The following is a 23,787-nucleotide window of genomic DNA, read 5'->3' as shown; positions in this document are numbered from 1 at the left end:
ATTGCTTATGTTAAATCGCCAAAGTTTCATAGGAAACACAAACTGGTGTGAAATGTAATGTGTTTGGTTACCTCCCATCATGGACTGGGGTAAATGTGAAAAATAAAGATAAAAAAATTATTAAAATAAAATAAATTCACTCAAAAAAACTGTTCACAGAAAAGATTATTAAATATTTGTGTGTACTTTAAAATCATTGTTCCAATTTAAATAATAAACAAACAAATAAAAAAAAGATTTACTGACATTTATCACAAAAAAACAACCGAAAACAATTGCTTTATTTACAAAAAAATGAAATGAATATAACTGTAATAACATTAATAGTGTTATAATAATACAGAAACAGTAAAAACAAACAAACATGATAACTTTTGAAAGCTATTATAAAACATGTTTACAATTGTCATTGTAGCAAACAAATTTGTGTTATTCATTTTACAAGCACGACATTATCTAAACATTACTGAGACAGTTACAAACTTGGTATGATGGTCTCAACACTGTTGTAAGTCCACTCCAGTTGTTCATTTAAAGCCATGACGTGCTGACATACCTGAACAGAGACCAAAACAGAGCACAACTGTTAAACATATTCACTGTAAGTGTAATTATGAGTGTCTGTCATGTAGAACTAGTTTCACTCTAGTTCTTTATAATTCTTTTGGGAAACAGAGCACTGAATGCACCTCATCCAGCATCTACAAAAGAAACTAACCCCTATTTGTGAATGAAAATAGTGTATCTCACCATTTTAGTCCTAGCTGGAACCTCCACAGCAAACACACTCATGCCCCTGCTGCTCACACAGTTCTTGCTTTGTTCATTGTTGATGTGCACCGTCACCTTCTGATTGGACTACAGCATCGAAAGAGATGGTTACCAAGAAAACAACAGGGAAAATCAGTAAAAAGAAGATATAAAATTTCTTATAAATCATTCATTAACAACAGTGCCACAAGGAAATGTGAACACTAACATAAACATTTTTTGGATGAGTAAAAAAATAAAACGTACTTTTATTTAGCAAGTATACATCAAATTTATCAAAATATTTAAAATACGTGCTGTTCTTTTGAATGTTCTATTCAGCAAAGAATACTGTAAAAAATGTATCATGGTTTTCACATAAATATTAAGCAGCACACCCATTTTCAACATTGATATTAATAATAAATGTTTCTTGAGCAGTAAATCCTAATATTAGAATGATTTTTGAAGGATCATCTGACACTGAAGACTGGAGTTATGGCTGCTAAAAAAATCAGCTATGCCATCACATGAATAAACAACATAAAAATACATAATATATATTAAAATATACATACAATTTGAGATTATTTATTGAAAATGTTTACAATATTTCACAACATTCCTGTTTTTACTGTATTTTTGATCAAATAAATGTAGCCTTAGTGATCATGAGAGACTTCTTTAAAAACATTAAACAAAAAAATCTTCCCAACCCTGAACATTAGCGTGTATTTCAGATAATTAGTTCCACTAACTATGGCAAAATCCTAAACTCTCTTAGAAGATCTAATTGTCTTCTATAAGTTGAAATGGTCTTTCAGCTAACTTTGCCTAAATGATGGCAATTCAGGGCATAGACATCTACTCATGACTAGTGTTCCTTTCTATAAAGCATTCCAGTTACTTTGTTCTATTTCCGAGTGAATGTTAAGTATTAGAAGAACAAAAGTGAGGCCTACACAAGAACTTTTTAAAAGAGCTGGCTTTTTTTGCTTGGAAATGAATGTCATGTATTGATTTTCAGACTTCTTTGGATAAAAAAAAAGAGAAAAAAAAGAAGAAAAAACTCCAGCTGATTGACATAAAACAATAACCAACCTACCTTATTGGCAATGACTGATGAAATCCTGCTCTCTCCTTTGTATGTATAAACCAATACATTTTCGTGACCCTTGAGCGATCTGGCCTCTGCTTTTGACGTGATAGACCTCTGTACAGCAGAATTCAACATCTTGATACCAGAATCCAAATGAACTGCCTGAAGAGTTGCCTTTACATCTTCACAGTAGACTGCAATAACAAACGGACAGGCCTGGGAAAAAGAAGGAAAACATACACATTGGCTCGGCATGTTCTGATCACACTAGCTACAAGATATTCTAATGAGTAAATCTCAAAGAAGTTTGTTCCTTCTCTACAAATGTCTTCATGGCTAAAACATCCTACTACCACAACAAAATGAACAGCTGTTGTGACACTCAGACACTCTTAAAGATTTTCTCTTCTATTCTTAAGAAGCCGCCGCCACCACCTCCTCCATCAACTCTTACAGCGGACGACTTTGCAGTTTTCTTCACAAATAAGACAAAAACAGTCATAACTTCGCTTACTCACATTATCGACTCCTCTCTTCACTCTGGAACATTTCACTCAGCATTCAAGCAGGCTCGGTTTAGCCCACTGCTCAAGAAACCATCTCTAAATCCAGCGCTTCTTGAAAACTACAGACCGGTATCCCTTCTTCAATTCATTGCAAAGACACTTGAGCGAGCTGTGTTCAACCAGCTTTCTATGTTCCTTGTACAGAACAACCTCCTGGACAGCAACCTATCTGGCTTCAAAAGTGGCCACTCAGCTGAGACTGCTCTGCTCTCGGTAACTGAAGCCCTGCGACTGACAAGAGCAGCTTCAAAATCCTCAGTACTCATCTTACTGGACCTGTCTGCTGCTTTTGACACCGTTAATCACTAGATTCTCCTGTCCACCCTCAGAAAGATGGGCATCTCTGGAACCGCACTTCTGTGGGTTAAATCCTACCTCTCTGACAGATCCTTCATTGTGTCTTGGAGGGGTGATGTTTCTATATCACAACACCTTGCTACTGGGGTTCCTCAAGGCTCAGTACTTGGACCACTTCTCTTCTCCATCTACATGACATCTTTAGGATCTGTCATTCAGAAGCATGGCTTTTCTTACCACTGCTATGCTGATGACACACAACTCTACTTCTCATTCCAACCTGATGACCCGACGGTAGCTGGTCGTATTTCAACCTGTCTGAGTGACATTTCTAGCTGGATGAATGACCATCACCTGTCAGAGCAAGCCACCCAACTTCTTGTCCAAGCTCTTGTTCTCTCCAGACTGGTCTATTGTAATGCTCTCCTGGTGTGCCTTCCTGTACTATCAAGCCTCTGCAATTGATCCAGAAAAGCTCACGTTACTCCTCTCCTCATCAGGTTAAACTGTCTACCAGTAGCCGCTCGCATCAAATTCAAGGTACTGATGCTTGCTTTCAAGACGACCACTGGCACGGCACCAACATACCTAAACTCACTGGTTAAATCTTATGTGCCCTCCAGAGGTTTGCGCTCTGCAAGTGACCGACGTCTTGTGGTGCCATCCCAAAGAAATTCAAAATCACTCTCAAGGACCTTTTCCTGGACTATGCCGAGCTGGTGGAATGACCTCCCAATCTCAATTTGTACAGCTTAGTCTTTACTCATTTTCAAGAAACATATAAAGACTCATCTTTTTCGACAGCACTTAACCAACTAATACTAGCACTTTTCCTTTTCTTGTCTTTTCATTTATATATAAAAAAAAAAAAAAAAAACTGTATGCTGTTGTTGTTCTCTTGTTGACCTGACTGCTTCTATTGTTCTCATTTGTAAGTTGCTTTGGATAAAAGCGTCTGCTAAATTATTAAATGTAAATGTAAATGTACCTCCACCATCTCTAAACTGCGGTTGTAGCCCATGGCCTCCAGGGTGAGCCACAAATCTCTGGGGTCACCTTCCCGATCATTCGCTTCCATCAGGTTGAGCTCCATGAAGCCTTGTCTAGTTAACTCATTTTTCCTTGTGTCAAAGTTCTCTACAGGAGACCAAATACTGTTATAGAAATGCATATCTTTTTTTTTTTTTTTTTTTGTTCTCACAAAATAGGAATGAAAAAGGAAACTGTCGTTTGAATGCATTAATCAAAACAACAAAAATAGTCAAATGTCAAAAGTTTCAGAATTAATGACGAGAATAATTTTTCCAAATGTGTCATTTAACTTACATTTTGCAGAAGTGGAAAAAATATGTTCAAATAAACCATTTAATGTCAAACAACTTTACACAAGCACAAGGTTATAAATAAATCAGCTTTTTTTCCTGTAGCTGTTTGGAGGTAGCTACACAGATGTAGAAGAAAACATTTGGGTCATGTTTGTATTTTCTTCTGTAACTAGCCATAATTCTAACCTTGAAGTCAGGATTAAGCTTAAAATAATGTCATACATGGGAAAAGCGTTTGAGAACTGAACAAATAGTTGAAACCCGGCAAGAGGATAGATAGCTATCATGTCTTTATGGTAGTTTTTCTGGTGATCAAGGGATAATGCAAGACTTCTTTACCTTACAAATGGCTGTCAAAAGCAAAAATGCAAGAAAATGCACATCATACTTTGTTAGCAAAACAGGGACTATTTTTGGAATTAGCACCCCGTAAGGGAGGGAGGTGTTTTGTGTCTGTTCAATTTACAGTGTGTTTTTGTATAAGGGACCTTTGCAGATGGCCCAGGCATCCTCATCACATTTCTCTCCACTGGTTCTCTGTTCAAAGAAGTTGTACTCCTCTAGGCTCAACAGACCACTGCCATCCAAATCAATCATTTCAAAGATGTCAGACAATGCCGCCCTGTGGAACAAAACAGTACAGCATCTTTGCACAAATTCATTATTAAGTTCTTATACATACCTAAAATAAGTAATCAAACATTTATTCAGTCCTCTAGCTTAACTCGGTATAAATATGTTAGCTCTTAAGATTAGAATTGACTTACTTGAACTCTTTGGTTAGCTCCAGCTCTCCCGACTGGGTGCGGCTGACTAGTTGAGCAGTTTTAGTGGCGGTCTTCCTTGTCCTCCTCATCAGTCTGCAGCCGGTGGTAAAGGGCAAGAGCAGATATGAGCCGGCATTGAGCTCTCCTCTCCACAGAAACCTCTGTTCATCAATCACACAGGACAAACAGCTCACTAACGGTTGTAAAATGCAGTTCTGTTTAGTATTTTGATTTGCATATAGTAATATAAACGGTCCCACTTTATATTAGGTGGCCTTAACTACTATGTACTTACATAAAAAATAAGTACAATGTACTTACTGTGTTCATATTGTATTGTAAAACACTTTTGCTGCTATTGAGGTGGGATAGGGGTAAGGTTAGGGAGAGGGTTAAAGGTATGGATAAGTTTAAGAGTGGGTTAAGGTATAAAGTATGGGTCAACAGTGTAATTATAAATGCAATTACAGAAATTAAATACAGATGTACATTGTACTAAATTATTAATTAAAAATGTAAGTACATATTAGTTAAGGCCACATAATATAAAGTGGGTCCATATATACTTATATTTCACACACACACACGTGTGTGTGTGTGTGTTTATTTATATTATTTATATCTATCTTCGATCTATAAAATGACATTTGTGTCCCTCATATTGAATTCATGTAAAAAAAAAGGCTTCAACGGTGAATAGCTGACAGAATAATTTACTATATGTTAATATAAACATGTCATAGAGAGAGAGAGAGAGAGAGAGAGAGAGAGAGAGAGAGCCCTTTGTCTTTATTCTCTCTACATTTATGTTTCGATGTTTGCTGACAAGTTATAGTTATCAGTTGTGTACCCAAGTAAATGTTGTCATAATGACGTCGCCACACATTCAGGAATAACAAGTCTTCTCTATTTTTTTTTTTTAAATCACTTTAGCATCAGCATTAAAATAAACCCTGGTACCTTTATGTAGGCATAATTATATCTACACATCCATTAAAATGTATTAATTTAGCTTAAGATGGTATAGTTTATTAACACTTATACAAATTATTTGTTTGATAGAATAATTAAAATATAAAAAAAAAAAAAATTAGTATATTTCAATATCAAAACGGAAAAGGCACTTGTGTCAGATTATGACTCGTATCATTGCTGAAGAGAATATATCAACATACTTTATATTCAAAAAGACATTATAATTCAATAATATATACTATATTTAGATAGGAAAGTGATGTATTTACCAACCTCCTTATCTCTTAACTCAGTAAAGCAAACCAAATTGGAATCTTCTTTGGTCACATTCCCTGTCACCACATAGAGAGCTGTGTCCACACACATCCACGGAGAAGGCTTATCTGTGGCATACACATATAGTCATAAATACTACTACACAATTCACCAATCTGTTTAACTGGATGCTTTGAATAACTCAAAGTCTGTAACTTTAGTAACTTTCAGTCTTTAACACCATTGGTCTATAACACCACAACATAATTACCACAATAAATTTACCAGGAATCGGGCTAAGGTTGAGGGGACGTATGGTCAAGTAGACGCTGGTTGTCTCTGGTATAATCAGACGATACTGAAGAGAAACAATCGTTCCATCTTCCTCCAGATAAAAACAACCTCTCATAAGAGTGTGATGCCAATCCTGGGGAAATAAGTGTTAAAGGTACGACACAGTAGGAACATCACAAACCATGCTGCATAAAAAATATTGAAAACAGCAAACAACTGTAGTATCATTATTATTACAGCAAGAATGATGCTACCACAGGGTGGCACTATTGCAACATCTTTGCTAAAAACAAATGCAATCAAAGGCCTGGATGGAACAAAACCGTCAAATATTTGTTTTAGTATGTAAATAATAAATCAATAAGCCTAAATCTCAATACAGACAGTTGAAATTCATATTATACGCACTAATAATGTAATTAAACGTAAAAAGGCCTGAGGAAACCCATAAATTCTTGTCTAAACAAAGCCTTTGTCCTCTTTTAACTGCTGTTGTTTAGGTCCAGCTAAAATGTTATAGAAAATATACTCTAAATCATCAAGTAATCAAAAAATCTGAGTCAAACAGCCTCCTTTCTGACCCATCAGAGAGTAGTTTTGGCAAATAAACCTTGTCCTCAGGTGCCACAGAGGCCTTTTAATGTTTGGAATTGGTTTATGCTTCTTTTCCGAGTGCTAAAAACATGTTCCTGAAATGCCACTTCTTCAACAAAAGCAATTTCCTCCCAGAATTTATGCTGGGTTGTGAAATGTGTTAAGGATCAAATCATAACACTTGGGTGGTTTGTCCACCCCGAATCAAAATGAAGAAAAGCGCCCGAGGCAAGTGTCTACTTTAAAAGGCCCTGATGTAGTGTCCCAAGGAGATGGGTCACTCGGCTGGACTAATACACTGCCCTGTCACCTCCCAGAAACCTTTCGTAATTTAAAGTCTCGCACACCGACCGCGAGCCACCATAAAAACACACGACCTGACCCTTTCCAATCCCTACACCCAATTATCAAGCTCCTGGCTCAGGTAATACAACATGCTGGAACTGAGGCGATAGAACTTTCTTCACCCAGGAGCGTCTAGATTTTTTCCAATCTCTTTGCTTTGACGAGTTTGGTCATTATTTTTCTGTGCCTAAGCAAACCAGCTGAGGTTAAAGTCAAAAAGAGTGCAAACAAAGGGAAGGAGATCGGTAGCACAGCTGCACTCATATCGACCAGGTGAAAATTTGCTACCAAAAGGCTTCGATATTACAAAAACACAGCAAATATATAGCTGCCCTTAATGCACTTCAGTTTAGATAAAGTTTAGGATGTTGGCAAAATAGAAGTTCCAAGACAAGAAGCTTGGAGTTGTTACTTGTTTTATATATATATATATATATATATATATATATATATATATATATATATATATGTGTGTGTGTGTGTGTGTGTGTGTGTGTGTGTGTGTGTGTGTGTGTGTGTGTGTGTGACTTTTTAGTAATGGGCCAGGAAGAACAGATTGAAATTAGCATATAATGCGAACTTCGACTCATTTATAGTTGTTTAATATTAAACACGTTTTAATGATATTTTTATTGCGCAATCTTATCCAAACCTTAATCTCTATTCTTAAGAGCTAAATCAGAGAGATAGTTTCCAAAAGACAGCGGTGCTCCCCCAATGCAGTTGGTACCTGTAGAGATATGGGCTCTGCCAGTCTGCCACTCTTAGTGCTGCCAGCGCCCATGGTGATGGCCGTGGATGAAGATGAGCGACGACTGCGAGCTGATGATGGTCTGGATGATGAGCGACTGTCTGTCATACGCAAAAATAGAAACTATAAGCTAAAACAATTTTAATGTGGGTCTTCATTACAACAGCTGCATCACTCAGCGATCCAAAAATGAAAATGAACAATGCAGATAAAGAAAAACCTGCACATTTTAAAACAATCTTTGTTGAACAAAGCAAAAGCAAATCTCCACTAGTCCTGTGCTTACTCATAATAATGACAGACGGTTTCCTTAATCAAAAGGTTTAAAAGCTCCTCCCTATTCAAACCCACTATTGAGTTCACATTATTGCTCAAATCTAAATGATTTTTCATCACAAGAGTGGAGATCAATAGCTTGAACATTAGTTACTATATAAAAGAAAGCTGTGTGAGGAATGGAAATGTAATTGTGTGTCTGTTTGCTTTTGTGTGCATCATTTGCAATCCGGTCTGTAAAGCAGAGCTGGCTGAACCCAACCCAACCAATACTGTCACATTTTAAACCAATAGTTTACCCAGTCTCAGGCCATCCAAGACATAGATAAGTTTATTTCTTTATCGGAAATGATTTGCTTTTCACTTCAATTTCACTTCATAGACTGGAGTCATGTGGATAATTGTGATGCTTTTATCACCTGTTTGGACTCTTATTCTCGTGGCAACCATTCACTGCAGATGATCCATTTGTGAGAAAGTGATGTAATGCAAAATTTCTCCAAATTTGTTCTGATGAAGGAACAAACTCATCTATATCCTGAATGGCTGGAGTAAATTTTCAGCAAATTTTTAATTTTGGGTGAACTACTCCTTTAAGACAAAACCCAAACTTGACTCACTCTAAATTAAAGTGACTAATTTTTTGTTGTTTAATATGTGGGTCATCAAACAGCCAAGTATGGTGACCCATACTTAGATTTTGTGCTCTGCATTTAACCCATCCAGAGTGCACACGCCACAGCAGGGAACACACACAGAGCAGTGGGCAGCCATTTATGCTGCAGCACTCTTGGAGCAGTTGGGGGTTCGGTGCCTTGCTCAAGGGCACCTCAGTTGTGGTATTGAGGGTCAAGAGAGCGCTGTACATTCACTCCCCCCACCTACAATTCCTGCCGGCCAGAGACTCAAACTCGCAACTTTAGGATTACGAGTTTGAATCTTTAACCATTAGGTCACGACTTCCCCCTAAAGAGAGTGAAGGCAAAAGCATTCTGTTGCATTAGTTACTAACATTATGCTTTTTGCTTCTGTGCAGCCTAGGGTTGCCAATTGTTCCGTTTATGGGCTTAATTGATGTGTCCCGTATGTGACCTCCCTTGTCCCATTTATTGACAGTTATGCTGATCTAACCACTGACTGATGCAACAGCAGCACGACACTTAAGACTGAGATTGATCACCGTCACCTGCCCTCATCCAATCACAGACACTGCCTCACGCAGTTCATATCAGTTTTAGCGAATGCAAGCAACGTCATTATTTTTCATGAATCCAACATCCAGCCGCGCAAGAAAATGCAATACAATGCACTGCAATACACCTGAGCTGTGACCAATAAGGGAAGTTGTGTTTCACTTGTAATATTGTTAAAAAGAGAAAAACATTTAACATTTAAGTAACTTCCAACGTATTCTTAACCTCTGACCTTATTCTTAAGACACAAAATGACTAATAAAAAAAAGTGTAGTCCATATTAAATCTATAAGTTGATTTTAATTGTAAATATGAATTTTCATATTATATTATATATATACATACTATGCATGCATGTCCCTTATAAACCACAATTGTCGCGTATTTCTATTTTCTTAAGTTGGCAAAACTAGTACAGACCCTGTATCATACCTTTCCTCTGTGTGGTTTCCGGCTCTGTTCTGGGCTGTATCTCTGAAGCTGGAAGCTCAGGTTGGGACCCTAGGCTCTGTGGAGAGATGTCCAACTGGTTGCCAAAGTTCTGCCTCTTCAGTTTGGCATCAGCCTCAAGCTTTTCCAGTGCTGTGTTCTGACACTGTTCGACTGTAGACTCGAGAAGCCTGCAGAACTAAACAGAAGCCTAATTCAGCTCACCTATTTCATATTATAATCTGTCTGTTTACATTTTTCAACCAAAACGTGTATTGCTGTTAAATTCTTGGAGGTGGTACCTCTGCATAGTCTAACTTCCCATCTTTGTTGACATCTGCTAAGGAAAAGATTTCATCCACTTCCTTAGGTGACATTTTTTCACCAGACTAAAACAAATAAATCAATATACAAACCTGAAATGATTATAACAGCAGGCAAACATGGTTATAAAGAGAGAATGGAACAAATGGAACACATACGGAAGTAAGGATTCTGCTGAGCTCATCGTGTGAGATATTTCCATCACAATTTGCATCGAATTTCTTGAAAATTCTCATAAGCTGGTCTGGTTCTGCTGTTTTTTCCTTCTTAAGTATCTCACAAAAGTCATCAAAATTCAGCTTCTTGGTTCCAGGTGGCCAATATTTGTCTAAAGCTTTCTGTGATGGATTTCTACCTGCATGCTGGAGAACTGAAAGATAAAACAGCAAAGATGGACAATCACATACACTAACTACTGATATTATTTAGCTCTGGCTATCTAAATCATTAGAAAATATTAAAATATGAGGGTCTATTGAAATATAAAACAATATATCACTTTCACTAATATAACGTGTTATATTTACATTATATACACGTTGTTCCTGAACTATGAATGCTGCTTATTTATGAATTATTATTCAATAATATTTAGCCTTCTATATTATGATCGAAATGCAGGTATTGAGATGTTGAGTTGAATTATGCTCACCGGAACACAGCTGATCTTTTGAAGTCATATTAACCAGACTGGATCTGAACACAGACAGATAAGCAGCCCTGCACGTCATATAAAACCTCTCTTCCTCTGAGCGCTGCATTATGAAAATATATTCAATGTGCAAGCGAAATATCAAAGCATGTTGTGATCACAGCAGTCAGCTAGAGAGGTGAGTCTGGACTAGTTTATTGTTGGCGGTGTTGTTCAATAACGAGTCGGATTACCATGGCTGCCATGTGTAAACAAACCCGGTGCGCAGTTAAAATGCGATAGCGGGAAACAACTGCTCTCAAGGCTCTTCACACAATATTTATCAGTTAGATATGTGTGTGATATAATCTTGGCAACCAGCACTATTGATACTCTAACAATATTTCAACTCATGCGGTGTGGAAATTCTCAGGTAAAATAGAGTTAAATACTGTCAGATACAAGCATGTAGAATCACAGATAAGTGTTTCCGGGGGACTAAATTACTGCCGCACCGCGCCAAACTGCAAATAAAAACCAAAAACGCCTGTCAACTCAACACAAGAGAGAGAGATAAATATTTAGAATGCCGTAAGTTTATCGATTCACGTGCCTCACTTTTTTCTCAGAATTATTAACACTGTTTCAACGTACTATAATTTAAACGATATATGTTTGTGTTCATGTTATACTTACGAAAAAGATGTTATTAGAGTAAGTAAGTTTCTCTGCAAAATACGGCATAATACTGAATAATATGTCATTGAATACCATGTAACTATCATTTTAACTGTCCAAAGTCTTCCACGTGGGATATTTAATACTTAAGTGTTTTTTAATGAGTGGGATGACAAAATATGCCACACCGAATTTAAGTTTTAGATTTGAGGTTTTACAAATCTAGTTTAATAATTCACGGATAAACTTAATATAGCTAGCCTAGTACAAGAATTGTCACACTTAATATCATCTATATTCTAATAAAACTATTAAACTTGAATGTGTAGAGGTATAATTGGAATAAAACACATAATGTAACGTTGCAATGTAATAATGTGAGAATGTAAATACATACGTAAAGTACTGTTTAGCTTAAAGAGGTATATTCTGGGATGGATATCACCCACATAAATAAGCAAACCCAAAACTGTTTAAGCCTTAATTACAGAAGTCAAATAAACTGCTGATAATGATGTTACCCTTTTGACTGCCCTAATAAACTGTAAATTTCCATACACAGTGTTAAAAGAGCCCTTCAGTTGCAAGACAAAGAAAATGTGAGTTAAGTAAACCATGAGCACTTCGCCAGGCTTCTCTTTTCTCTATAGATCAGAAATGGCTTTTAATGTTTATTATTTAAGATAATTTTAATGTGACATCAGAACCATGTCATTAATCATATGTTATGAAAGTAAAAGAATGATGTTTACCTTATTTATTAAAAGCACAACAACATAAAGAAATCAATACTAATGCTTCAAATGAATCTATTTTAGATCCCAGCTAAGAGGCAAGCGCCAAACAGGGACAATTCCCCTATGACTGGAACCCAGTTGATGAGTCCCACGACAAAACCTGCAGGTATAAAATCCACAGACCAGCTACTGTGTCCTCTTAGTCCTATAAAACTCATATTTTGCCCTCCAGGAGTTTTTAATGTTTAATTTTCATCGTGAGCAGACTACGATGTGTGTGTATTCTTTTCGCTTTCGGTAATCGCCATAAAACAATCCCCTGCTCATTGCCTAAATCATGTACAGTAGGGGTCTCTTGTAATCCATTGATATTGCATTTTTAGATTAGCTGTCTGTGTAGCCATTAATAATATCTTTGCTCGTGCTGATTTGATAAATTGCTGACATCTAGTGCTTCATCAGCAGGTAATTCCAGAGCAGGTGGGAAGAATATGAATACCCCTCAAACAAAAGAGCCCATGACAGATGCTGAGAGGTAAGGATGCAGAAATGTCCTTTTTAACATGTTGATGATTCCTGTTATTTTCAGTCATAATATTTGAGATTGTTCAGTATTTATATATATATATATATATATATATATATATATATATATATATATATATATATATATATATATATATATATATATATATATATATATATAAACTTTTGATTGAGTGTCATTAAAGTCTGTTTTAATGAAGCTACTAACATTGGTATAACTGGAGCAGTGGAACAGACAGAAATTTCTCCTCATTACTGGATATTTCCTTTGTCCCACTTGGCTGATAGCCATTATGACTGATCAGAATTTAATGACAGGACATGGAAGAAGTTTTATCACCAGCCAAAAGCCTCGTTGATTTACATAGCACTAAAAATAGTTGGATAAGGAGAGTTTAAGAAAAGACCAATTTCCTTTCCAACGCATACTAACACAGCTCCGTGTGATCTATCAAGACAAGCATTAGTTTTGAATTTTATACTGCAGTCATTTAAGAGGAAGCTAGTTAAATATATATAAAAACATCAATAAAGAGAGCGGGCTTATGATTCATTTAAGAAAGTATTCATTTGGGGAGTCAAACCCAAGATAACTTCTCCTGCAAAATGTAGAAGAGATCTTGATTGTGATTGGACGACAGTCCTTGTGTGAGATTTTGGCAACCTTTTAATATGTCTTCCAATATTTTTAAATGTGTATTAAAAATTAATTAATATCTTTATATTCTTAGTCAGCTGGTCTTCTCGCAGACTTAGTAAGGATATTGAATATGAATTCAGAATCCTTATCAAGCTAATTTTCCGCAAGAATGTAATGTGATATGTGTAATATATTTTGTCTTGGCACTAACCTGATTTGTGATTTAAGAAAAAATCTTTAAATTAAGAAAGATTGTATCAATTATTGGTAACACTTTGTAGTAAGGTCCCATTAGTTAATGTAAATTAATGCATTAACTAACAGTGAGCAATACATTTGTTACAGTATTTATTAATCTTTGTTAACGGAAAAAAAGTGTTAAATGTTGAAATTAAATGTCATTAAACATGTTAATGTAGTTAACTAATGTTAACAAGTGAAACCTTATTAAAACAAATGAAAGTGGTTTCAGATTTGGTCTTTCGTTTGTTTTATTTTGTTTTTAATACATTTTCCCCTTCAGAATTCTGTTCCTAGGTTCTAAAGTAAAAAAATCATTCAAGGACCTTATGCAATACAGGCAACAGCTGGAAGCATTAGTGGTAAGTGGAACCAGTATAGTAAGATATTTAGTGGTTGACTAATACGCTTCATCTAAATTATTATATTTGGTGCCTCAATCCTGAATATGTGGTACAGAAATAAACTAGGATAAGCTTATCGATGCAAGCTATATTTAAGGCATCTTATTGAGGTTGCACACAATGTTGTTTTTATGTATTTATGTGTTTTTTTAAACAGAAATGCCATATGAAATGCAAAATTGTGTTTGTTTGTAGCCAGTAGAGGGCAGTGGTGAGCTGAGGAGTCTTCTGCTGATGAGTCCTGCTGATCTACAAACTGAACTCAAGAGACATGAGAATCTGTGTGAGTCCTTTTTCTTTTCAGCTGTAATTCATAAACTTCATAATGCATGGAAATAAAGTGGTTCACTTTCTCAAGGTCAATTTATAGACATTGGTTAAACAATTTATTAGCTATTAAAGGGATACTCCCCCTAAATTTTTTAAAAAAAATTCATTAATCACTTACCCCCATGTCGTTCTCTAAACTCCCGGTTTTCATCTAAAATATCTTAAATTGTGTTCCAAAGACAAATTAAGCTTTTACGGGTTTGGAACAACATGGGGGTAAGTGATTAATGACAAAATCATTTTGGGGTTGAGTATCCCTTTAAGAGTATTGGCTATCAATTCTTGTTGTGTGTGAAACATAAAACGTAATTCTTTGCTTTCCAGCTGCTAAAATTGCATCTTGTGCACATAGAGAAGACACAAACAAGGGCCATTTCCAAGGTGGGTGAATTTGGAAATCAAATGAATGTTCAGAATTGAATTTAAAAGTTGATTTACTATTTAAAAGCATGAACAATAAAACTTATCTTAAGTGGATATCCAATGACAGATAATCTAGATCAGATAGCAACCACTACACAATTAGTTATGTTTCAAATCTTGAAAGTTTCCCTATCACAACAACAGTCTTTGTTAGACTCTGACACAAGGATAAGTTATAAGCCACACTGAATTGATTCCAATTACAGTATGATGATTGTGACCCCATTGCTTTGCTTAGAAGAGCAAGAGAAAGAAAACATTTTGTGTTCCACTTATATGTGAGTCATGATTGATTTCAAGCACCAGCACAAGTTCTGGATCTTGGTCACATGGGACCCTTGAATAGCCATTTATGAGATTTGGTTTGTCAATGCGGCATGTTCATAGACATTTTTCTCAATGTCTGCACACATAAAAGGTTCTCTTTTTCTAAGAAAAATATTTCATTTTTCTAACACAAACAAGCCAGAACTCCTCTTCATGGGACAAAATTAATTAGATTATTTCAAGCACACATTCAGCCCCCAGCAAAGCTGCACTTGTGATTCAGTCACACAATGGTGATTTGTTGCAACTCAATGGTTGGATTGTGATGAAGTTCAGCATGTTTTTAAGATAAGGTCGTCTGAAATTGTTTTAATTAGTCACACTCGAGGACCTTGCGTATATGTTGCTTGTAGCTCGACACCAAAGGAATGTCACAATCTTGATCACATGGTGGAGCATGAAAATTATCAATATAATGAACAACAACAACAGTACAAGAGTGTTTTCACATTTACGTCCCTAGAAAGAGAATCAACCCTTTGATGTTTTAAGACATTATAACATACATTGACAAGAAGCAAATTATGTGAAAAATTATGCCATTGTGTAAAATAATAAAAAATAAGTACAAATTATGCTATTATGTAAAATTACGACTAATTGATGCATTATCTATTATATTAGGTTTTATTAAATTATATGTTACTGTATATTATGTTGCTACATATCATTGTCAAAAGTTTGGGGTATAAAGATATCTTAAAAATACTGTTCTTTGTGCATTTATTTTCAACAATAAATTCGTACAAAAAAAAAAAAAAATCAAGGTTTGCAAAAAAATTATAATGATTTTAATTAATATTAAAATGATTTATAAAGGATTATGCGACGCTGAAGGCTGGAGTAATGGCTGCTGAAAATTCTAAGTAACCATCATAAGAATAAACTGAATTTATATGTTGCAAAAATATATGAAAATAGATATATTATTATTATTATAACATTTTAATTTAGAAACTATTTTTCTTTTGTGTTATGAAAGCCATTTTCTGGCTTTTTCTGGGTTGGAATCGAGAATTAGATTGGTGTGACCAAATTAAAATTACTTCAGGAAATCTTTTCTCCAGGAAAAGATTGTGATTGTCCATAAAAACAAACATTTTCACAGAAACACAGCTAAATATGGACCATTTCAGTTAACAGACTTCAGTTATCAAACTAAGCATCAGAGTATGTCCTGCACAAATGATGCGTTTCGTTCCAGTGAGGTTTTTCTCATTATATTTTAGAAGGGCTTAATGTCAAAGCTTGAAATTACCTCAAGCTCCCTAATGTGTATCCATAAGATAATTGAATATTTTTCTGCATTCACAACTAGGCCAGAACTTTTCGCGGCAGCATTATTAAATGAATAAAGATACTTAAAGACAAATCACAACCACAGTTAATGACAATGTGTAAGTAGTTGGAAGATGATGTAGTTGAAGCGCTCCTGGAACACTATTAGGTCCTAGCACAGATCACTAATACCCTGAATCCACAAAGATATTTTAACTTTGACAGGCATACCGCTGAATCCATGTCCCTAACGGAAGTCTTTTCCATCCCGGGTATTCATCCAATAGCTTTCCAAAACAAAACCGTGGGTGAAAGGGCAACTCACAACCAAGATGTGTATGGCATTCTTTAGAGGCCTTCCCTCCTAAACAATCAGACCCGCTGTAAATTAGCTGGCTCATTTAGGCATTAGCAAGTCCTGAGTCTCACACTACATGTTGCTGATGAGCGCAAAATGGAAAAAGAGAGCGTGCAATAATTCTGTGGCAGTTTTGTTGCCTGAACCGAGGGTATTGATTATTTCTGTGTGGCGAGAGATTTGGAAAATTCAATTAAAGGAGCTGAGCAAAGGATTCATAAATCGGCCCCTGCCTCCACCTCTTCTACACCCATACGGAGACATTGTTCTGTTCTAAATCAATGTTGCACGTCACAATATATTTTCGTTGGAGCATGAAAATAAATAACATTTAAACAGTTCTGCTTACCGCTGAAACAAATTTTATCTTCACCAATGTCCTCTTCGTCTTCACGCCGCGACGTCCCGCGCACATCAGCAGACGTAGTAACGTATTTTTATGGCCAGGTTTCCATAAGAAAATCCTATATAATATGAATTTTGAAATGACAAAATGAGAAGGAAGGGGACGGATCAGCAGTATAAAAATTGATCAGGCTGCAGATGGGGTCGAGCCGTGGGAGATTTGTAAGACAGCCTTAATAGACTGTATTAAAAATTCCTTAAAATGTAATAAAACAAATAGGATTTTGGTTCTTGGCCGGGATGGGGTCACAGACCCTGCTAATACCACATCAATCCTGGGATGCTGAAGGATAAATGGGGTCTGTTTGGGGAACATTTTAGTCTTTTAGATGGAATACACCATTACAATTAAAGGGCTGCTGTATATTAGAGGGCTTTGGGTGGGGAGGGTAGAGTTGAGCAACTCTCAGGATGTGTTTTGGTCTCTGGTCTCTGAATGCCTTTTATGTCCACATGTCCTGCAGGAGTATGAAATGCATTTAGTCAATGCATTCAGAGGCATTTCAGATCATTTGCATTTAGATCATCTAGCAGCAGTCTACAGAATCCATGACTGATGCATGGATTTACCTGATAAGTTACATGAGCACATGTCTCATTCATGTATTCACAAAATAATCTAGTCTCAAGATAAATCAAGTGTGTGGTAACCTATCTATGTTGCTTTCACAGGGTTGAAACAGACTGGGAGCTCTTATGAATTTCTGAAGGCAATCTTAAGGTGTGTGTTTTTTTCCCTCTACCTGGGTTGATATTGTACTCCTTGTCAATTTAAAAGCTTGTCACATCACAGATATTCATGTAATTCTATAATTCTATAGTAATAAGTAATGTTTTTTTTACAGCAGGGTGGGATTTTTTGACCCTGCACGCCCTAGCAACAGCCTAGCAACTACCCAAAACCCTCTAGTAACATGCTAGGACGCCTTAACAACCACATAGCAACATACACACAACCACTGCGGCAGAGATTTCAGCTCTTGAATCTTCTTCGTAATACATTATCATGACACCCGAAAGTTATTTCTAATTGAATTATGATCAATTTAACAGTAACTTAATTTGACAAATTTGATAGTATTAATATAATTTGACAGAACTGCTAAATAGGATAATTTTATTTTATGCATTTAAGTTTTTATTGACCAAAATATTTCAGTTTTGCATCACAGGAATAAATTACATTTTAAAATATATGAGAAAAGAAAATTAAATTGTAAGAATATTTACAAATATTAGCATGTTTTTACTGTATTTTTTTATTTAATAAACGGAGTCTTGGTGACCATAAGTGATCTTTTAAACTGTGATATAATTTTAACAATCTATTAAATCTTATAATATTAATAATATAATATTAAATCTATTATAAATGTTAATTGACTAGACATTTTATATTGTAACATGCCAGAGATTTGCACAGACTATTACATAAAATATGCTTTTTTTGTTTGCATAAACAGTGGGTAAAGAAAATAATCACCTCCTTTAAAATAATCACATTTTGTTTCTTTTGCCTAAAATGAAGGTGTACATGGTTTTTGTTTTATCCAGTTGTGTTTACTCAGTGCAACTTAAAACATCCAAGTGAAAAATATAACACCAACATTTTGTTTTAAAAAAAAAAAAAAAAAAAATCAATCAACAACAATCACTGAGTTGGAAAAAGGATCACCCCTTTCTTTCAGTATTTTGATGAACCACCTTTTGCTTTAATTACATCATTTAGTCTGTTGAGATTTGTATCTACTAACTTTGCACATCTAGACTTTAAAATATTTGCCCACTCTTTGCATAACTAATTAAGTTCAGTTAAATTTGATGGTAAGTGTTTTTGGACTGCAGTTTTCAAGTCATTCCACAGTTTTTAAATGGAGTTTAAGTCTGGGCTCTGACTAGGACATGCAAAGACATTCACCTCTTTCTCCTTTAACCTGTGTGGTCAGTTTTGCTGTGTGCTTTGGGAAATTGTCTTGTTGGAAGGTAAATCTTCCCACTGATAACTTTCTGGCAGAGGGCAGCAGATTGTCCTCAAGAATTTGACTGTATTTTCCTTCTATCCTGAGAAGTGCTTCAGTCCTTGCTGCAGAGAAATACCTTCATAACAAGATATTACCACCTCTGTGATTTACTGGAGGAATACTGCTATCTAGATGGTGAGCTATATTGGATTTCTGCCAGACATATCATTTGGTGTTTTGGCCAAGTAAATTCAATTTTAGTCTCTTCTGCCTCTGAATCTTCAAGGTGCATTTTGGCAAAGCTCAGTCATGACTGCATGTGGATTTTTTCGAACGAGTGGCCTTTTTCTTGCAAGCCACATTTGTGGAGACTCTGTGATATTGTCACATCCACACAATGACCACTCTTTGTCATAATTGCCTGCAGCTTCTTCAGAGTTGCTGTTGGTCTCTTGGTAGCCTCTCTGACCAGTTTCCTCCTGATTTTTTTTGTATCCATCTCCTGACTGCCTGTCTACAAATTTATCCCAGAGATCTTTTGACCGTGTCTTGCCACCTATAGTTGATTGTTTGCTTCAGTTGAACTACCAAAGACTGAAATGGTCCAGGAAAGCTCTTTTCATGCTGAGCTAATCAAAATGACCACAGCTGAAAGTCAGATACCTTTGTGTGCCATTGAGAAGACAATTAGCTTTAGCAGGGGCTGATCCTTTTTCCAACTCAGTGATTCGTTTTATTATTTTTATTATCATTTTTATTTCCTGACATATTGATATTATATCTTTCATTTGGATGTTATAAGTTGCATTGAGTAAATACAGCTGGATAAAACAAAAACTGTGCATGTCTTCATTTCAGGCTGTAAAGAAACAAAATGTGATTTCTATACCCCCTGTAATTCTGTACAGAACACCGCCGCAAATGGAATGGTTCTCATTTTGGCAGAGCCGCAGCTCTCTGTCAGCATGTTTGATGTATACTGAACATCCTGTCAGTCTGAAAGCAGCGAGATGTCTGAAGAGGCTGTCAGTCTTTCCAGCGTAGTCAAAATGAGACAGTGCTGCTGACACCTTGCCATCCCATCCCATACACATTTACATTGAATCAATTCTCTGAAAGGTTTCCCCCCACCTTTCATGGGGAATCTGACAAAATGTTAATTCTACAATACACAGTGTGCTGCGTCGCTGCGAAAATAGTGTTCTTACTGCTGGCACACAGTCCCTTTAGGGGAGAAATGTGTGCATACACAGACACACATATTTGAGAAAGCAACAATATTACACATGCACAAATATGTGACCCTGCACCACAAAACCAGAGGGTTAAGTCATTGGGGTATATTTGTAGCAATTATCGATTTATCTTTTGTGCCAAAAATAATTAGGATATTAAGTAAAGATCATGTTCCATGAAGATATTTTGTAAATTTCAATTTCAAAAATTGCATTTTATGACTGGTTTTGTTGTCCAGGGTCACATATATATAGAACATAAGAGTATTCATGGTGGATCTGTCTCTTTATTTTTGCAGCCGCTGAGGGATCATTTCTCGATGTATGACATGGGCGGCAGCTGGTGCCTGCTCAAAGTGGATCACGTAACTCTCTCTATCACTTCTAGAAGCTGTCTGAACAACAAAAGCTTAAACTGACCAAACAAAACACACACACTTGTCACACATTTTGCATTGCTACAGTTGAGCAGAACAAGTCCAACATTTCAGAATTCAGCAATTTGGTTTGTTCGCTATGGTTTAAGCTTCAGAAGAGTTACAAGATATGTAACTAATACGTCATGACCTGACAGCAAGATATGGTTAATATTAGCACCATCCATTAAAATTGTATCATGCACTCCAGTATTGTGACTTGCTGTTTGTTGTAGAGTATACCAAAACCTGGCCATTCTCCTCTCATTCTGTGTCTGTGTGTGCAGTAGCCCCTTTGTGACCTGATAACATTTATAGTTGTAATGGATTTTTTTTAATGGCCGTCATTAAATCGCACAAAGAGAGGTGAAAAAGATTGCTTGTACTTTTCCCCCTTGATATTTTAGCTTTACAGCATTATGTTCTGATATGTCTCCTTCAATCATTTTTGTTTTACAGCTTGTTGAAGTTTTTTTTAATGCGTAGCTTTAGTACTAGACTCGTGTATCCAGTCACTGCCAAGATTATTCCACTGTATTAATGAATATTTTTCTTCATTTACTACTTGAAAGAAAAATTAAATTAGTCGTTAATTATTATTATTATTATTATTATTATTATTATTATTATTATTTTGTTTATTTGGTGTAAACTGCATGATAAAAAAAAGTGGTATGGCTTAGTGGGCGATTTTTCAAGCTACAAAAACTGTTAATTATTTAATATAGTAATATTTTTTAATTTTGTTTATTAATTTATTTTAAAATAATAATTATAACAATTACAATTAATCTGCCCTATCAACAAAGACAGCAAACCTGGAGCTTTCCATTTTTTATTTTTATTTTTTTTGCTTTTTGCTTTTTTAAATAGCAAAAAAAAAAAAAACTATCAATAAATCGTTACTGGGTCATTTGAAAACACTGGAGACACTATCATTTGGTACAAAACCATTTAATGTTGTATACACCATACTGGCTGTAGTCTTCAACCAGTGTCTTTGAAGTCATTTTTCAGTTTGTTTTCTTCTGACTCTTTTTCCTCTGCGGCTCCATCAACTGGACCAGGTTGAAATATATGATGAAACCCAGAAAGTGGAGAAAGGAGAGAACTGAGACCAGCACTGGAAACAGATCGGGCAACTTGGCCGGAGGCTCCAACCACACACTCGTAAAGCTCAACGCTGCCATGGCCACCAGTGAAAACCAGAACTGTAAAAGACAAATTAGCATAACTTATTACAAGAGAGAAAGAGTACCAAGACAAAGGTTCATTAGTCCTAGTCAAGTGCTCGGCCAGACACAGATCCTTGAAGTTTATTTTCCATCTGGTTTCAGGAAGGTGAGTCGAGGTATAAACATTAACGTTGTCTATTTATGACAGATGGAGTGGAGGATCAGTGGAATATTGGTGTGAGCAACGAGACCCCCAAAAGGAACAACCTTCATCGTAGGGCCCCCTTATTTATGTCTCTTGTGTAAATAAATATATCTAGGCAAACCTGTGCTAATGACACACACTACACAAATAACACACCTCCTGGTCACAAACATTTACGCAAGGAGCTGTTGAAATACTCAGTACTCAAAATCACTAGGAAGAGTATGGGGTCAAGCTAATGTGAAAGTTATGGGCCGCTCAGGTGGGCCAGTGTACTTAACGGACTTATTCATAAGCATCGATGTCATTAACATCAGTGGTGTGGAGTAACAGGCTGTGATGTCAGTGTTAACTTACTTTCCATTTAATGATCCGGCTGAGGTTTAGACAGCCAGTGCGGAGTGAGTTTGCGATAGAGGCCAAGTCTGAGCTCTTCTTCTGTACTTCTCTCTAAAGCAGAGAGCAGATACAAACTCAGAAAGAGTAACGCCAATGAGGTAACCACATAAGGCAACAGCAGGCCGTCCTTCACCAGTAGGGGGAGCATGCTGTGGAAAACAAAAAAAAAACATACAGTCTTAAAAACAAACAGAATCCTAGATGTGTAAAATAACTGACTGTTAATCCCTCTGTAATTTTTTGAAACAGCACGGGGTTCAGACCAATGTAGCAATCCTAATATACTTGTTACATCGTATAGATCAGGGGTTCTCAAAGTCTACATTCAAAGGTCCAAATATGAATTTTCATCTGTGTCAAAGGTCCAGACTGGAACAATTGGTTATTACCAAACTTGTTTTTAGTAAACATACATAACATGCATAACAAATAAACATAAATAAAAAAAAATAAAAAAACGGCTGTCAGGAAAACAAACGACTCTTGAAGACAACAGAAGTTGGTGATGTTCGGAAGGCGCCCTCTTATACTTCCAGGCTTCCTGCCTGTGACATACTGGGCTACGGGGTCAATGGGTTTGGAGTTGTTTCCCACGTGCTTCAGACACTGGTCCTGCTGGCGGCAGTCCCCATAGTGTCTAGTAGAGGACACAGTGCAAGTTCCCTAGAAGGGAAAGCACTATTCGTATTCAGCCAGCCAGCCAGCCAGGATAACTGTACTTCGCTATTGAAAGTGCAATAATAACGGGCGACCAAGATAAAGTTCTTAGTATTCAACTGGTCTTGCCATTTCAAAATGACACCTAGTGATGTGGATGTAGAATCACACGTTTGCACTTAGTAGAAATGCATTATGCAGTAGTCAGCCAAGATTAATTTATTCTGCAAATGAAAGTGTCTAATAATAGGGTGATCAAGATAAAGTGTGCAGTATTCTACTGGCCCTGTCATTTCAAAATGGTGGCCTCCATGAGGGGACCCTCTCTGTGTAAAAAAATTCCTTTAGATTTAATATGTCATATTTAATCTTTTCAGTCAGTTTTACAGTCTAAAATGGTTTATAATTTTAGATGAAATTTGTTTTAAATGTAACCAAATATTTAATATATTTAACATGTTCACACTTTTAAAAAATTGTAAAACATTTCTGTGAAAAACAG

At 36.1% G+C, this 23,787-nt stretch overlaps 2 protein-coding genes across 6 annotated transcripts; one reads left to right on the top strand and one right to left on the bottom strand.

The window, feature by feature from the left end:
* Positions 1-263: 263 nt before the first annotated feature.
* LOC113050558 (EF-hand calcium-binding domain-containing protein 7-like) lies at positions 264-11,032 on the bottom strand. The gene is made up of 13 exons (XM_026213617.1): positions 10,893-11,032; positions 10,399-10,610; positions 10,219-10,305; positions 9,920-10,115; positions 7,998-8,119; positions 6,320-6,461; positions 6,053-6,162; positions 4,805-4,965; positions 4,526-4,659; positions 3,701-3,849; positions 1,856-2,065; positions 751-858; positions 264-556 (listed from the first exon to the last, which is right to left on the bottom strand). The coding sequence occupies exons 1-13, from the start codon at positions 10,999-11,001 to the stop codon at positions 476-478; spliced, it is 1,821 nt and encodes a 606-aa protein (XP_026069402.1). The 5' UTR covers positions 11,002-11,032; the 3' UTR covers positions 264-475.
* Positions 10,938-21,059, top strand: LOC113050559 (centromere protein R-like). Of its 5 annotated transcripts, none has more exons than XM_026213619.1 (9): positions 10,938-11,070; positions 12,112-12,148; positions 12,368-12,452; positions 12,752-12,821; positions 13,996-14,074; positions 14,312-14,399; positions 14,771-14,827; positions 17,910-17,958; positions 20,733-21,059. In XM_026213619.1, the coding sequence occupies exons 1-9, from the start codon at positions 11,003-11,005 to the stop codon at positions 20,737-20,739; spliced, it is 540 nt and encodes a 179-aa protein (XP_026069404.1). In that variant the 5' UTR covers positions 10,938-11,002; the 3' UTR covers positions 20,740-21,059. The 5 variants fall into 5 exon arrangements, with proteins under 5 accessions (XP_026069404.1, XP_026069403.1, XP_026069408.1 ...); XM_026213618.1 differs by having other exon boundaries at positions 12,749-12,821; XM_026213623.1 differs by lacking the exon at positions 10,938-11,070 and adding an exon at positions 11,363-11,462.
* Positions 21,060-23,787: the final 2,728 nt, after the last annotated feature.

Source organism: Carassius auratus, chromosome 31, assembly GCF_003368295.1.
Source record: "Carassius auratus strain Wakin chromosome 31, ASM336829v1, whole genome shotgun sequence".
Taxonomy (NCBI): domain Eukaryota; kingdom Metazoa; phylum Chordata; class Actinopteri; order Cypriniformes; family Cyprinidae; genus Carassius; species Carassius auratus.
Note: the sequence above shows the minus strand (reverse complement) of the source record. Positions and strands in the feature narration are given on the sequence as shown.